Raw genomic sequence first — 14,499 nt, 5'->3', positions numbered from 1 at the left:
ATAAAAATCTAATTAATGAATAACATCAATGAGCTAAACAGTAATGAATTATAACAACACTGACTGGAACTAATGACAAAAAGTGTCCAACTAGTTAAAAAGTTGAGCCTAAGTCAATAAAGACTAAAACAGACACAATTTACCTTTGCAGGCAAAAAAAAACGGTATCCAGAATTTCAGTAAACCAAAGAGCATACTCATGGATTTTGCTCAAATAGCCCTTATACTCTATGTATGACATTCTAGGATACTCACGAAATGAAATATTAAGTGTGCTTCAGAACTTGATCAATATTTCTATTAGGTGAATGAAGATAATTTAAGAAAACATAAAGCCAGAAGGGAAAATGCCTTTAATATTCAAAGTTTTCACCATTTAAGAAAAATCTTGGGACCGGCTCAATGGTGTGGTGTCTGAGTCCCCATGCTCCACTTCTGTGGCCCACAGTTTGCAGGTTCAGATCCCGGGTGTGGACCTACACACCACTCGTCAAGGCACGCTGTGGTGGCATCCCACATACAAAATAGAGAAAGAATATCCTTGTATTTAGCTATTAAGGTTGAAGACCGAGGAATATCTCTTCTATTTAGAACAAATCTAGATCCAGAAGTGAGAGAGAGTGGTAGAGATGTAGAAACCAAATTAAATTCAAGGTAAGTAGAAATTAGGGGAAAAAAATCTTCCTAAACTTGTGTATGAGAGAAAAAATTGAAGGACAGCCAAAATAAACTTAAGACTGTGAAAAGGATAGAAAACATGAAGCCACGTTCTCTTTTCCTCTGCTTTTCTAAAAAAAACCAAAATGCTGTTTGCTGATTAAGAACGCTTTTAATAGTGCAGTTTAACTGATGAAATGAAACTAAAAAGAATTCTGAAAAAAGACATTGATCCATTCAGATCATTAAGGGAATATACTTCAATCTTAGAATTACAAAACTATCCACAAAGCTGGTGACAAGACACTCCTCCTGGAGAATGGGAAGAGGAAAGTGAGAGAAAGCAAAGTAACTCTTCAAGTCCCGAAATGCAAAAACATCAGAGGAAGAGTAAAAGATTTATAATAAGCTCTATCCAATTAAGAAGGTTTTCCTTTAAATCCTTACTGTATCACAATATGTAGCATTATATGAACAAACCTTATTTGCCCATCATGATTTTAAATTTAATAGATGCTGATTCTATATATTACTAAACAATTAAATCATTTCATTCTTAAAACCTGTCATTTCGAGACACTAAAAAAATTAACAGTTCTATCTTTGGCTATATCTACACTGTTTACCTTCTGAGTGAAGAGAAGATAACTCCCTTCAAACTTTGAGTAAGCCCAATATTACTAGCATCACAAGATTTGGAAAGAATTGTAACCCTTTTAGAATACTGACCCTCCAAAGCCTTGATTATATTAGGTGACTTTTGCTGAAAAATTAACATCTCCATCCTGTATTTTTACAATGAGAAAAGTAAAAAAATGGAGAGTTTGATGGACAGATTACACTCAGTATAGAGAGTATACTGCACTACAAATTAAAATTAGTATACGGTTTTACTCTATTCTTAATTTGCCCTACTATACTGATAATATTATACTCTAAAGCTCTGAAATAAGAAGAAATAATAGCTATGCACTACAGCAAAATATCAACAAAATGAAATTAGTATTGTCCATACTCACCTTTAAGAGAGAATCATTCTAAAAATAATCATAATCAAGAGACATACCTGCTCACTTTGATTCCACTCCCCTTGCTGCTTCAGAGATGGGATGGCCCAGATGCTTAGTTTCCCTGAGAAGTGAATGGCTGCAAGGAGGGTCCCATCCGGAGAAAGGGTCATCTTAAAGATTCCATCCTATGCAATAATTATATTACATTAATGTCAGAGCAAGATACTTGCAGTCAAATAGAAATAACTTCCAGAATTTAATAATATTCTTTAGAGGTGCTATGTCATAAATGATCTCTCATGATTAAGAGTTCCAACAGCTCCATAACACATAACTGTGCTCCAGCATATAGAAAGAGGACTCTTATCCTTAAAGAGTTTTTTTAAACCTATTTTATAGTGTTACAAGTTACATATAACCCCAAACCCAAATATACGAGCATTATCAAAATATTCCTTTATATCACACATCAATTTCCACAAGTTCTAAATAACTTTTATGGGTTGATGTTGACTAAATTGTGAATTTCTTAAATTTTGAGTCCACATCTTTACAAGATTCTGTATGTACACAATGCTTGGAATATTCCATACATCACAGATAGGCCACAAATTCATGCTTTAAGACGAGAAGGAAAGGGAGAGAGATGGAAGAAAGGAGAGCCTAAGGGTGATGGGAACAGAAGAAGGCAAGGAAGAAAATGCATTCCTTAATTTAAAGAACACTATGAATGTTTAAGATTTTCCAGATTTGTTTGCAAATTATCCAATTTAAGGAATCTAACTGTTGTCATAGAGAAGAGAAACTTTGTAATATACTGATTTTACATAGCCAATCTCAGAACACAGAGAGAAAGCCTTATCTTTCAAGTTCTACTTGTCCAAATAATCTCTCAATCCTTTCCGACAAGAATACCAGGTTTGCTGGGTTACCACAATTAGAGAAACCACACAAGCAGAGGCGGCACCTGCCTATCACCTACAACAGAACCAGAAGAATCGAACAAACACTCAGTGGACCTTTACCCATTCAAGCACTTATTAAGGACAACGTCTAAGGTACTTAACCCACAAAGAATAAAAGAGAGATCCGAAAATGGCAGCCCACAACCATATTTCTCCTGAACATTTAGAAAATCTGGCGACACAGGGCCCACCATTCCCAAATGGCAATAATCACATGGGACTAGGCAGCATATGCACCCTCAGAAATGTCATAAGCTTTCCAGTTAGCCAGAGCCCCCACCACTCCCTTTTACGGCCCCAAGATTAAGGTCAAACATCAGCTACAGAACTGAAAACTCAATATGACCGTACTAAAAAAACAGAATTGACACCTGGCTCAATTCACCATATTATTTACCTGGCCCCTGTAGACATGAGAGTTTAAGGCCTCAGGTCTAAAATGATAAGGCACATTAACCATAAAAAATAAACAGAATAATTTTAAGAAGTGAGGAACACTGTTGGATGAGCAATAGATGAAAAGATTAGCATCCTCTAATCTCCTCACTGAGGAATAAAATCTCTTTAACTGGATATAACACGTTCATCCCAGAATGCCAATTAACTGTAAGAAAGATTAAAATACAAATGCCTGGGAAAGAGAAACAACAGAAGCAAAAGCATTTCAAGCAAAGTGTTAAGTATACCACATCCCTTCCTCCGTGATGGAGGGGAAGGAGTAGAAGATGGAGGACTGGCATCTTCCTTTCACAACTCTAAAGCCAACAAGCTCCACGGTCTTGCATAAGGTGGGCCTCAGAAGCACAGACTTTTATTAGCTAAAAGAACTCTCCATCCATCCAGTAGAGCTTACAGAAGAAGAAACTGAAGACCCAAAGGGTTAAGATTCTTGCCCAGTCATTCAAGTGTAGATAGCAGAACCTGAACTAGATGCAGTCTTCCATCCCAATCCATGTCACTTCCACTGCACCATGAGCACTGCCCTCACCTGGGCCATGGCCTAGATTTCTAGCAGTTTGAGGCATGCTTCTCGGTAGAAATTACACTCAAGTATAGTTTATTGTTTTTGTCACCTAAATAATTAGTCATGTGTGATCTGTATGGTAACTCCCAGGTATTACAAATGCTTTACTAAAGAACTCCACTAAAAGTGCAAGTAAGAAGTTTATGAATTTCTTTAACAAAAAACTAACAAAAAACATATACTGAAAAATGTGAATAATTTAACAGGAAAATAATGAACGAATATGCTATATTTTCTTTTTTTAATCCCTCCCTCCCTCTTTCCCTCCTTCCCTCCTAGACACTTAAGTGATAAATATATTCATTAAAATGTTATCATTTGCTTTTAATGTGACAGGTTCTTGATCCCCTTTGTGTCATCTGATACCATGATATCCACACTGCAAACTTACCTTTTCTTTCTTTAAGCATTTTGTTGTAGAAATTTGCATTCACACACACACACAGCAAAGTACAAATTATAGTATCATGAATACCCATGGACCCAATAACCAGCCTAAATAAATACCAACATTTCAAGGTTGTTTCCTATATTCTTCCCCAATCACCACAATGCCCTCAGGGATTTCCTTCCCCTGGAGTATTTTAAATCAAATCCCAGATATTACATGTACACACATTAAGTATACATTTCTTTAAAGTCCCAAGTTATCTGCTGTCTTTCACATACAGGCACAGTGAGAACAGGCCGTTACTAGTAGCAACAGAATTGCAGCCAGTCAACAACAGACAAGTCACCTATGTTCCTTTAGAAACACGGTGTTTTCCTTCTGAAATAAAAACTGTGCTTTTTATTTGAAGAAACATTTCTGAGTGTCTACAGCATGCAGGGTATTTCTGGCCCAGGGAATAATTTATTACCCTGACAGTAACTGTGACAGAAGATCTAAAGCCACAGTTAGGAATTCCATGCTAAATTCTGCGAGCAGAGTCTGCAGTATTTAGAAGTCTGAATCTGCTGGTTGGCAAGAGAGGCAATTCCAGAGGGTGTGCTTTGGAAATAGAGGGAAATGGCTTTTCAATCAAGTGTACATCACAATAAAAGTAAATCTCAAACATTCAAATCATAACTCCTCATATTGCATTAAGATTTCTCAGCATAAACGAGTAATAATCTTGTTCTCTTCTCCACTTGAATTAAGCAATTCTAAAGCAATAAAATTTAGGTGCAGCTATAATTTTCACTTTGGTTAAAATGTGTCTGTGAATTTCTTTCACATTCCTCAACTATGAATATCATTTTTATTTTAATCATCATTACAACAGCTGGAACGTTGGCCAAGAATATGTAACTCAGCAGTGAAAAGTAGAAAGCTTTTCCTCTAAAAGCAGGAATAAGACAAGGTGCCCACTTTTGCCACTTTTATTCAACATTGTATTGGAAATCCTAGCCAGAGGAATTAGTTAAGAAAAAGAAACAAAAGGCATACAAATTGAGAAGGCAGAAGTAAAACTATCTCTGTTTACAGATGATATGATATATACAGAAAACCCTAAAGGATCCAGCAGAAAACTATTTGAACCAATAAACAAATTCAGCAAAGCTGCAGGATACAAAATTAAAATACAAAAATCAGTTGCATTTCTATACACTAACAGCAAACTATCAGAAAAAGAAATTAAGAAAACGGTCCCATTTACGACAGGATCAAAAAGAATAAAACACTTAGGAATAAATTTAACCACAGAGGTGAGAGAACTGTACACTAAAAATTTAAAACACTGATGAAAGAAATTGAAGAAGACACAAATAAGTAGAAAGATTTTCCACGTTCATGGATTGAAAGAATTAATATTGTTAAAATGTCCATGAGACCTGGCCCCATGATGTAGTGGTTAAGCTCAGCACACTCCACTTCAGCAACCCCGATTCACGGGTTCGGATCCCAGGCATGGACCTATACCACTCGTCAGCCATGCTGTGGCAGTGATGCACATATAAAGTGGAGGAAGACTGGCACAATGTTAGCTCAGGGCTAATCTTCCTCAGCAAAAAAACCAAAAAAAAAAAAGTTCATGCCATCCAAAGTGATCTGTAGATTCAATGCAATCCCTACCAAAATTCTAATGCCATTTTTCACAGAAATAGAAAAAAATTCCAAAATTTATATGGTACCACAAAAGACCCCAAGTAGCCAGAGCAATCCTGAGAAAGAAGAACAAAGCTAGAAGCATCACACTTCCTGATTCCAAAATATATTACAAAGATATAATAATTAAGACAGTATGGTATTGGCATAAAAACAGGAACACAGATCAATGAAACAGAATAGAGAGGCCAGAAATAAACCCATGCATACATGGTTGATTAATTTACAACAAAGGAGCCAAGAATATACAACAGGGAAAGGATACTTTCTTCAACAAATAATGCTGAGAAAACCGGATGGCCACAGGCAAAAGAATGAAACTGGGCCCCTAACTTATACCATATACAAAAATCAACTTTAAATGGATGAAAGACTTGAACATAAGACCTGAAACCTTAAAACTCCTATAAGAAAATACAGGGGGGAAGCTCCTTGACATTGGTCTTAGCAACGATATTTTTGATTTGACACCAAAAACAAAGGAAACAAAAGCAAAAATAAACAAGTGGGAGTAGATCAAACCAAAAACCTTCTGCACAGCAAAGAAAAACCACCAACAAAATGAAAAGGCAACCTATGGAATGGCAGCAAATATTTGGAAACCACAGATCTGATAAAGGGTTAATATCCAAAACATACAAGGAACTTGTAACTCAATAGCAACAAAGCAACTGACTCAAAAAACATGGAAAGGACCTGAACAGTCATTTTCCCAAAGAACACACACAAATGGCCAACAGGTACATGAAAAGGTGCTCAACATCACTAATCATCAGGAAAATGCAAATCAAAATCACAGTGCGGTATCACCTCATACCTGTTAGGATGGCTATTATCAAAAAGAAAACAGATAACACATGCTGGCAAGGACGTGGAGAAAAGGGAGCCCTGTGTGCTGGTGGTAGGAATGTAAACTGGTACGGCCACTATGGAAAACAGTGTGGAGGTTCCTGAAGAAAGGAAAAACAGAACTACCACACGATCCAGCATTCCCTCTTCTGAGTACATATCCAAAGGAAATGAAACCATAATCTAAAGAGACCCCTGTACTTCCATGTTCATTGCAGCATTATTCACAATACCCAAAGTATGAAAAACACCTAAGTGTCAATCAATGGATGAATGGATAAAGAAAATGTGATACACACACACAGTGAAATATTATTCAGCCTTAAAAAAAGAAAGAAATCCTGTCATTTGCAACAACATGGATGAACCTAGAGGGCACTGTGCTAAATGAAATAAGCCAGACCCAGAAAGACAACTACTGCATGATGTCACTTATATGTGGAACCTTAAAAAAAAAAAAAAAGGCAAACTCATAGAAACAGAGAAAATAGAGAGAGGTTAGTAAAAGAGTATAAACTTTCAGTTACAAGACGAATAAGATCTGAAGATCTAATGTATAACTTGGTGACTCCAGTTGATAATACTGCATTGTGTAACTGAAATTTGCTGAGAGCAGGACTTAAATGTCCTCACACACAAAAAAAGGCAAATTTGTGAGGTGATAACTGTGTTAATTAACTCAATGGGGGAAAATCCTTTCACAATGTATATGTACATCAAATCATCACATACACTTTAAATATCTTACAATTATACCTCAATGAAGATGAGGAAAAAAAAAGAGAAAGGTGAATATCACTTAGTATGTGCTTCAGTCTACTCTGTTGCATGAGGTTTTAACTACACTGAAAAGCAGCCTAGCTAAATAATTACTTGGTAAGTTAGTGTCACTGGGTAGACAGCACGGGCCACAGGAAGACGGCTGAGGAAGAGCTTTCGCAGCAGACGGTCTTCCTACAGCAGTAATTCACTTGTGGCCCTTTTAATTGACCACATTATCGATTCTATTTACCTTCTTGTCTCAAATCTCTTCCCAAAACTTTTCAAAAGATACTTTCCTCTTGCTTCCTTGAATCTTTCGTGTAGCAATGTGATAACTAACAAAATACTATTTACATTAATAATAGGAACATGACTTTAACTTCCATCTCTATTTCTCATTTATATTAAAGCACCAGCTCAAACGTCCATTTATCTTTTGTTAATTAAAAACACTAATTAAAGGCTTCTCCTACTGGCAGCGATATTTAGAGTAGGAATTGTGCCTTCTCTCCAAACACCGCAATAAAACTTCTGAACTGCCCTTTCTAAAACAGAGATTTTTTTAATGTTAAATATCAGATCTTTGTACCGAAATTAGTTTAAATTGTCTCAGTTTCTTCAACTGCCTACATCTATATAGAATAATTAAAAATGAGTGGTTTCCTATTTCATTATATCTTTCAAATTACAAGTGGTATTAAAATGAAAGTATCAAACTCTAGTGCATACAATCAAAATGTTCTGGATTAATACTTATTCTTAAAGAAAAAATATCAACTCAATAAAAGATGAATTTGTAAACACTGCTCTTCCAACATTCAACAATTATTTACTGAATATTACATCCTTATGCTACATATTACCCGCCAGGCACTGCAGTACAGTAGGAGGAGCCAGCAATGAGCAAAACAAGCATAAATCTCGGCCCTCAAGGAGTTTAGGGTTCATTCTAGCCCACTGTGGTTTAGAAGTCTGACCCCTCAAAATAAATAAGTAATAGAAATCCATTCTCAAATCAAGAGAAAGACATCCTCAAAAACGTGGTTAACCGCATGAGGAAAAAAAAAACACTGCACAAGAATGTAGGACAGAAAACAGCCTCTGGAAAAACACTTTTTCTAAGCCAATACCCTTTATAAAAGAAAGTAAGTAATTTTTATTATCAATATACTCTTTGAAAGATATCATATGCCAAACAACCAGGAGTTGGTTATGTTGAATCATGTAAGTTTTGGGTATACTAAACCATAATTTAAAAAGAACCCATAGACCACTAATTATTAGCTCTGTGATTATGGATATAAAGAAATTAACAGAACAGCAGCCACCGCTATCACTTATCGAGTGCCCACAAAGTGACAATCACTGCCTGAGCTGTGTTATATCATATATATTCCCTCTAATACTGCCCAATCAGTGTTGCTGCCTTATAGTCTGAAAAGTGAAGAGAACAAAATGACCTAAATATTAGCCTTATGGCTCCTATATAGGAAAGTAGATCCCTTTTTAGAAAATAGTAGCACTTAAGAGATACACATTTTAAAAGAGAAATATAATTCTTGCCAAATTTGAGTAGTAAAAAAGAAGGTTCTTTCTAAGATAATAAATAATTTGTAACCTGGCTACTTTTAAGTACCCTATATCCTGGTTTCTGTTTCTTCAATTGTCCAACTAAGCGCTTAGACAAAAGCCAACAAGAGGTAGTAAAAAAAGGTACCAGATCACCTGCTAACTCAAGCCCAAAGCCATCTCTGACACTGTCGAGGGGAGTTTGGGAAGCCATTTCTCTTGAGACTTTAATTTCTTCATCAATAAAACAGGCAGCGTAATGCCAGTCATGCAAGCTTCCTGTGAGAGCACGTGAAAACACTTGTAAGCTACAAAGTGTTCACAATAATAAGAGGTTATTAGATCATCTCTATGAGGCCTTTCAGCTCTAAAATTATGGCACTACAGAATCTATACCCCATAATTACTGCTAGGGCCAGGAAGCATTGGGTACACATAAGATAACACACATAACATTCAGATATTTTATTGTAGGGCATTGATTTTAGAATACTAATTTCATAGTATTTTTAAAAAGTCCAAACAGTTAAAGATTCTGGTACAATACGTCACAAAGAAAGATCTAACCATTAGGAAATGAGTTGCTTCCTTCCCCCTCCTTCTGCTCAATCACAGAGGACACTGATGAGAACGAGAGAGAGCCAAGTTCCACACAAGAGAATAACCAACAGCAGTGAGTGAAGGTGACACACCTTCTGGAGTGCCCAGGGGTAAGAAAGAGTCAAAGGAAGATGGTCATTTTATACTGATTCAACAGAGCTAGATTTGCCTATTAATATAGCAAACCAACTAATAAAAACAGTATCTAATATGTGAAGGATATGGCACAAATGGAAGCATGGATATCAATCCCCAAACAATTCTTGTTCTAAATATGTGACAACAATCAACAAAAAACGAGTGTCTCTGGATCCTACACCCCAGCAAACTGGAGTGCTCCCGCAGTATCCTCCGATGCCTCCAGGACTTTGCACACGCTGCTCTCAGGCTGGCAACGCCCAGCCTTTCCCTTTCTGCTTGAGGAACTGAGGAACTCATACTTCCAAATCTAGAAGTAAATGCTCCCTCTTCGGCACCTCCACGGCACTTTGTATTACGTTCCAGAGGAGGTTACAAAATGTGTAATACTGTTCTGTTTACAGTTGCTTCTCTATCTGTCCCCCTGCTACACCGTGGGCACTCGGAGGAAGTGCACTGCATTTTAGTCATCTATTTATTCTCAGCTCTAACACCACGCCTGGCTCAAAATAAGTGCTTGTTGACTGACTAAAAGAATAAATGAATACTGAAACTCCACATTATTGCTTAACTATAGTCAACAGGATTTTTAAAAAAGCAGTGAACCCTTTAAAATTTGTTAAAGATAAAGTTATTATTTAGATAGTATTAAGGATAATGGGGAAAAGATACATAGAGAAAAGCAAAGTAATGCTCTCAAGCATTAATATGGTAACAGAAAGACCAATAGAGGCAACATAGTAAATTAGAAAGAACAAAGTACATGGCAGAGGCCAAGTCATTTAGTCTTGCATATGTTTGTCAGTCTACAAAATGAAGACAACTCCACGAAATGACTAAGAGAATGCTAACTGGAAAACAGTGTAGACATACAACGGATTAAAAATGAAAATGACTGGGCCCGCCCCGTGGCTGAGTGGTTAAGTCTGCGCACTCCACTTTGGCGGCCCAGGATTTCACCAGTTCGAATCCTGGGCGCGGACATGGCGCTGCTCATCGAGCCACGCTGAGGCGGCATCCCACATGCCACAACTAGAAGGACCCACAACTAAAAATACACAACTATGTACCGGGGGGCTTTGGGGAGAAAAAGGAAAAATAAAATCTTTAAAAAAAAAAAATGAAAATGACTTTGTAGACATAAAGAGCAGTGCTATTGCTCAAGTCTCCAGATAGACTGCCAAACCAAACCAGAACACATGATTTAGTTGAAGTCAGTGGAAGAGAATTAAGTAGAACTCCAAATTTAAAATATATTAAATACAAATGCAACAATCGAACGCTCATTATATTTCTTACAATTTCTTATTTCTTACAGTTTCCCTCGGTTTAGTTACGAAACTGAAGAAATGGAAAAATTAGGTTTTTGATTCTCCCCAAAACTGGAAAGAGTATGATTTGATGTTCCCAAGTAGGTCAAGCTCTTGTGAGAGCCATACAGAGAGAGCAAATATAACCATCTCCCTCAGAGGCACTTCCTAAGCGGATCCCTTATACTCAGGACGAAACCGTCAAATATCCTTGCCATGGATTCGTGTCTTTCCCACTGAGGAACAAAAGAGTATAATAATGGTATTTGAAGCCCAGGATCAATGTGGCTCATTTCCTCTTGATGCATCAGTAATCTCAGATTTAGGGAGAAATTTTCTTAAATTTTAAAACAAACGAAAAGGATATATTATGACAAGGATACAAAACTCACAAGATAAAATTAGAAACTTCCAAGATATATAATATTTCCAGAAGATTTCGTTGGGCTACCTTCCCAGACCCAAGAGGACTGGGTTCATTCTTTAAATTTTTTTTTTAATTTTCTTTATTGAGATAAGAATGATACATAGTAAAAATACACAAATTTTCAGCGCACAGCTCCATGAATTCTTACTACTGCATATACCCACACAGTATCTACGAGCACACCCAGATGAAGCTCTGTAACATTCAAGCTTCATTCCATTTTGCCCTTAAAGGTACTCTGAGCAAATGTTTAAGAAACACAAAGTTAAGCCGATTGGCATTACCTGTTCTTGTCCCTGATGACTATAAAACTTGACACTTAACATCCTTAATAATCCCAGTGTCTTTGGTACCTACAAAATAAATGCAGATCATACAAAGAAAGATTAATGGAATGCTTCCTCATTGTAAAAAGTCCTTTTATCATGATATAAAAACTAAAGCAAACCTAGTATTTTAAGAAATGGTTAAGAAAATCATCAATAAGTGTCAAAGATCTTGGTGAGGCTGTTTTTATTTGAAGGAAAAAAAAATCCACCAGGTAGTAAATTTTACAAAATATAGCCATAATCAAATGCTTTTTAAATACACAAATAACACGTCCAATACAATCTATTCAAATTAGAATCCACTTCAAGCTCTTCTCAAATGAGCTTGTCCCAGGTTACCATTTTATCCGAACGTCACCACGGAAAAGGTCAAAGCTTCCAACAGAAATTTCATACATTATGGAATTGACCCTACCCTATACTTGGAAACTACCATAAAAAAAGGTCATCATTTAAAAACCACTGTTTGAAATAATCTAACACAAGACTATTTCTATCTCTAGATTTAAGAAATACACTTACAAAAGCAAGAGGGGGCAATGAGTATAATAAAAAATAAAAAGGAAAATAACAAGTGTTGTTGAAGATGTAGAGAATTTGGAACCCTGAAACTTTGCTGGTAGGAACATAAAATGGTACAGCTGCTGTGGAAAATAGTTTGGTAGTTCCTCAAAAAGTTAAACATAGATTTACTATATGACCCAGCAATTCCATCCTAGGTTTTTACGAAAAGAATTGAAAACAAGTATTCAAACAAATACTTGTACAAGGATGTTCATAGCAACACTATTCACAAAAGCCAAAAAGTGGAAACAACCTAAATGTCCTTTAACTAAAGAATGGATAAACAAAATGTAGTATATATCCATACCATGGAATAGCATTCAGTCATAAAAAGGAATGAAGTACTGATATATGCTACAACTTAAAAGAACTTCAAAAATATGACACTAAATGAAAGAATCCAGATATAAAAGGTCATGTACTATATGATTCCACTTCTATGAAACATTTAGAATAGGTAAAGCCATAGAAACAGAAGGTATACTAGTGGTTGCCGGGAGTTAGGGGGAGAGGAGAATAGGGAGTGACTGCTTAATGGGCATGGGGTTTCCTTTTTGGGGTGATGAAAGAAATGTCTTGGAACTAACAGAGTGGTGATGGTTGCACAACATTGTGAATGTACTAAATGCCGATGAATTGTACACTTTAAAATGGTTAATGGTTAATTTCATGTTACAATAATTTACCTTAATTTAAAAGAAAAAGGCAAAGGAGGATATTGTTTTGTTGAGGTTAAAAATTTTCCTACCAAAACTTTTGAGTAGCTGAAGACAGCAGTGATGGCCTAACTCCCCATGTCCTAACATTTCCTCCAAAACTAGACAGAACAAGAAGGAAAAAATAAATCTATATGAAAACCACACCCTCAGCTTAACTTAAAGATAGAGGATAACCCAAACTTCAAAATAACTCCAAGTAGAAAGAGAAAAATCACCAAATCCCAGGGTGTCACCTCCACTTCTGTTGCCAATCCCATATCCCCACCCACCCCACCCAGGCCGACCACAAGGCGAGCAAAAGCAGACTGAAAAAATACTGCAGGGCCAAGGGAAGACAGACGAGGGAAGCTAGCAAAGGGGTCTGAGGTCTAGCTATAACCACTGCCAAAAACTGTAACCCGTGAGAACTTTCCAGAAATAGAAAAAGATCTGAATCTATACATTAAAAGAGCCAGTGGGTAACTGGGAAAACTAACTCAGAATAATCAACTCCAAGAAATATCCTAGAAAGCTATTAGATTTCAAAGATTAAAAAATCTTCAAGGCCTCCAAGTAAAATAGCCAAATAATATACAAAGGGGAAACAATTTGAGTTACATTAGATTTTTCAAATTCCACATACAAAGTAAAGTAATAAGAGAGTAGTGGTTTTTTAAAGTTTGGTGAAAGAAAGGGTAAACCAAGGATTTTATACCCAGACACATTTTTGCTTCAAATATGCAGGCTATGGAAAAACAACTTTCAACATATAAGAACCTAAGGAACTCTTCACCTATGAGCCTTTCTCAAAACATCTACCAGAGGATAATTTCATCCAAGCAAGAGATGACTGGGAAAATTTCAACAAAAGAAGTGACAGGGAGCATTTAAAAATGTATAAATGGACATCTAAGACTAAAGAGGGGTGAGAACCAGGTTAAACTAATGTGTAAATATTCTGTGTTTTGACAAAGTAGAAATAACACAACTTAAAAAGGGAGGAGAAAGGAAAGGAAAAGAGGAAAATAAACTGATTTTTATATGAACAATTAGTAGGAACCAAAGAATACCAATAAAACTGATAAGCTGGTAAAAATATTGGAGGCACTATAACATCAATAAGATAATGATGGAGGTAAAATAAGAAATGATGGAGGTAAATCCCCATTGAACTGAATTCCAAAGAGAACGGAAAGAGAGGAACTGGAAACAAGTATAGACAACTGTGGAATATGCTGGACAAAGGGAAGGAAATGGGGTGGGAGTAGGACTTAGTGGGGTCTAAATCCCCCCAAAAGTAAAGAGTTTTATGATGGAAAAAAATAGAATATTGTCTGCTGATAAATCTAATAGACAGCAAAATTCATGATGTAGGACAAATACTCTTCAACAAGCAAGTGTGAGATCTAGTGGATGCACGGAAGGGCTGGCTTAGCTGTGCAAGGACAGTTCATCCATAATAGCCAGCGAAAAGATATGGTGTGCAGGCACAGATGCAGGCAGGACCT

General features: G+C 36.4%; 1 protein-coding gene across 2 annotated transcripts in view; it reads right to left on the bottom strand.

Moving 5' to 3' along the window:
- The window catches only part of NBAS (NBAS subunit of NRZ tethering complex), a 337,182-nt gene that overhangs the window by 261,377 nt on the left and 61,306 nt on the right, over positions 1 to 14,499 (bottom strand). For both annotated transcript variants that reach the window (XM_046661718.1, XM_046661719.1), the window contains exons 11-12: positions 11,685 to 11,753; positions 1,724 to 1,852 (exon numbers count right to left, since the gene is read on the bottom strand). In XM_046661718.1, coding sequence (XP_046517674.1) covers positions 1,724 to 1,852; positions 11,685 to 11,753 — 198 coding nt within the window. The remainder of the gene's footprint in view (positions 1 to 1,723; positions 1,853 to 11,684; positions 11,754 to 14,499) is intronic.

This window comes from Equus quagga, chromosome 5 (genome assembly GCF_021613505.1).
Source record: "Equus quagga isolate Etosha38 chromosome 5, UCLA_HA_Equagga_1.0, whole genome shotgun sequence".
Classification (NCBI taxonomy): Eukaryota; Metazoa; Chordata; class Mammalia; order Perissodactyla; family Equidae; genus Equus; species Equus quagga.
The sequence above is the reverse complement of the archived record's forward strand: the minus strand, read 5'-3'. Positions and strand labels throughout refer to the sequence as shown.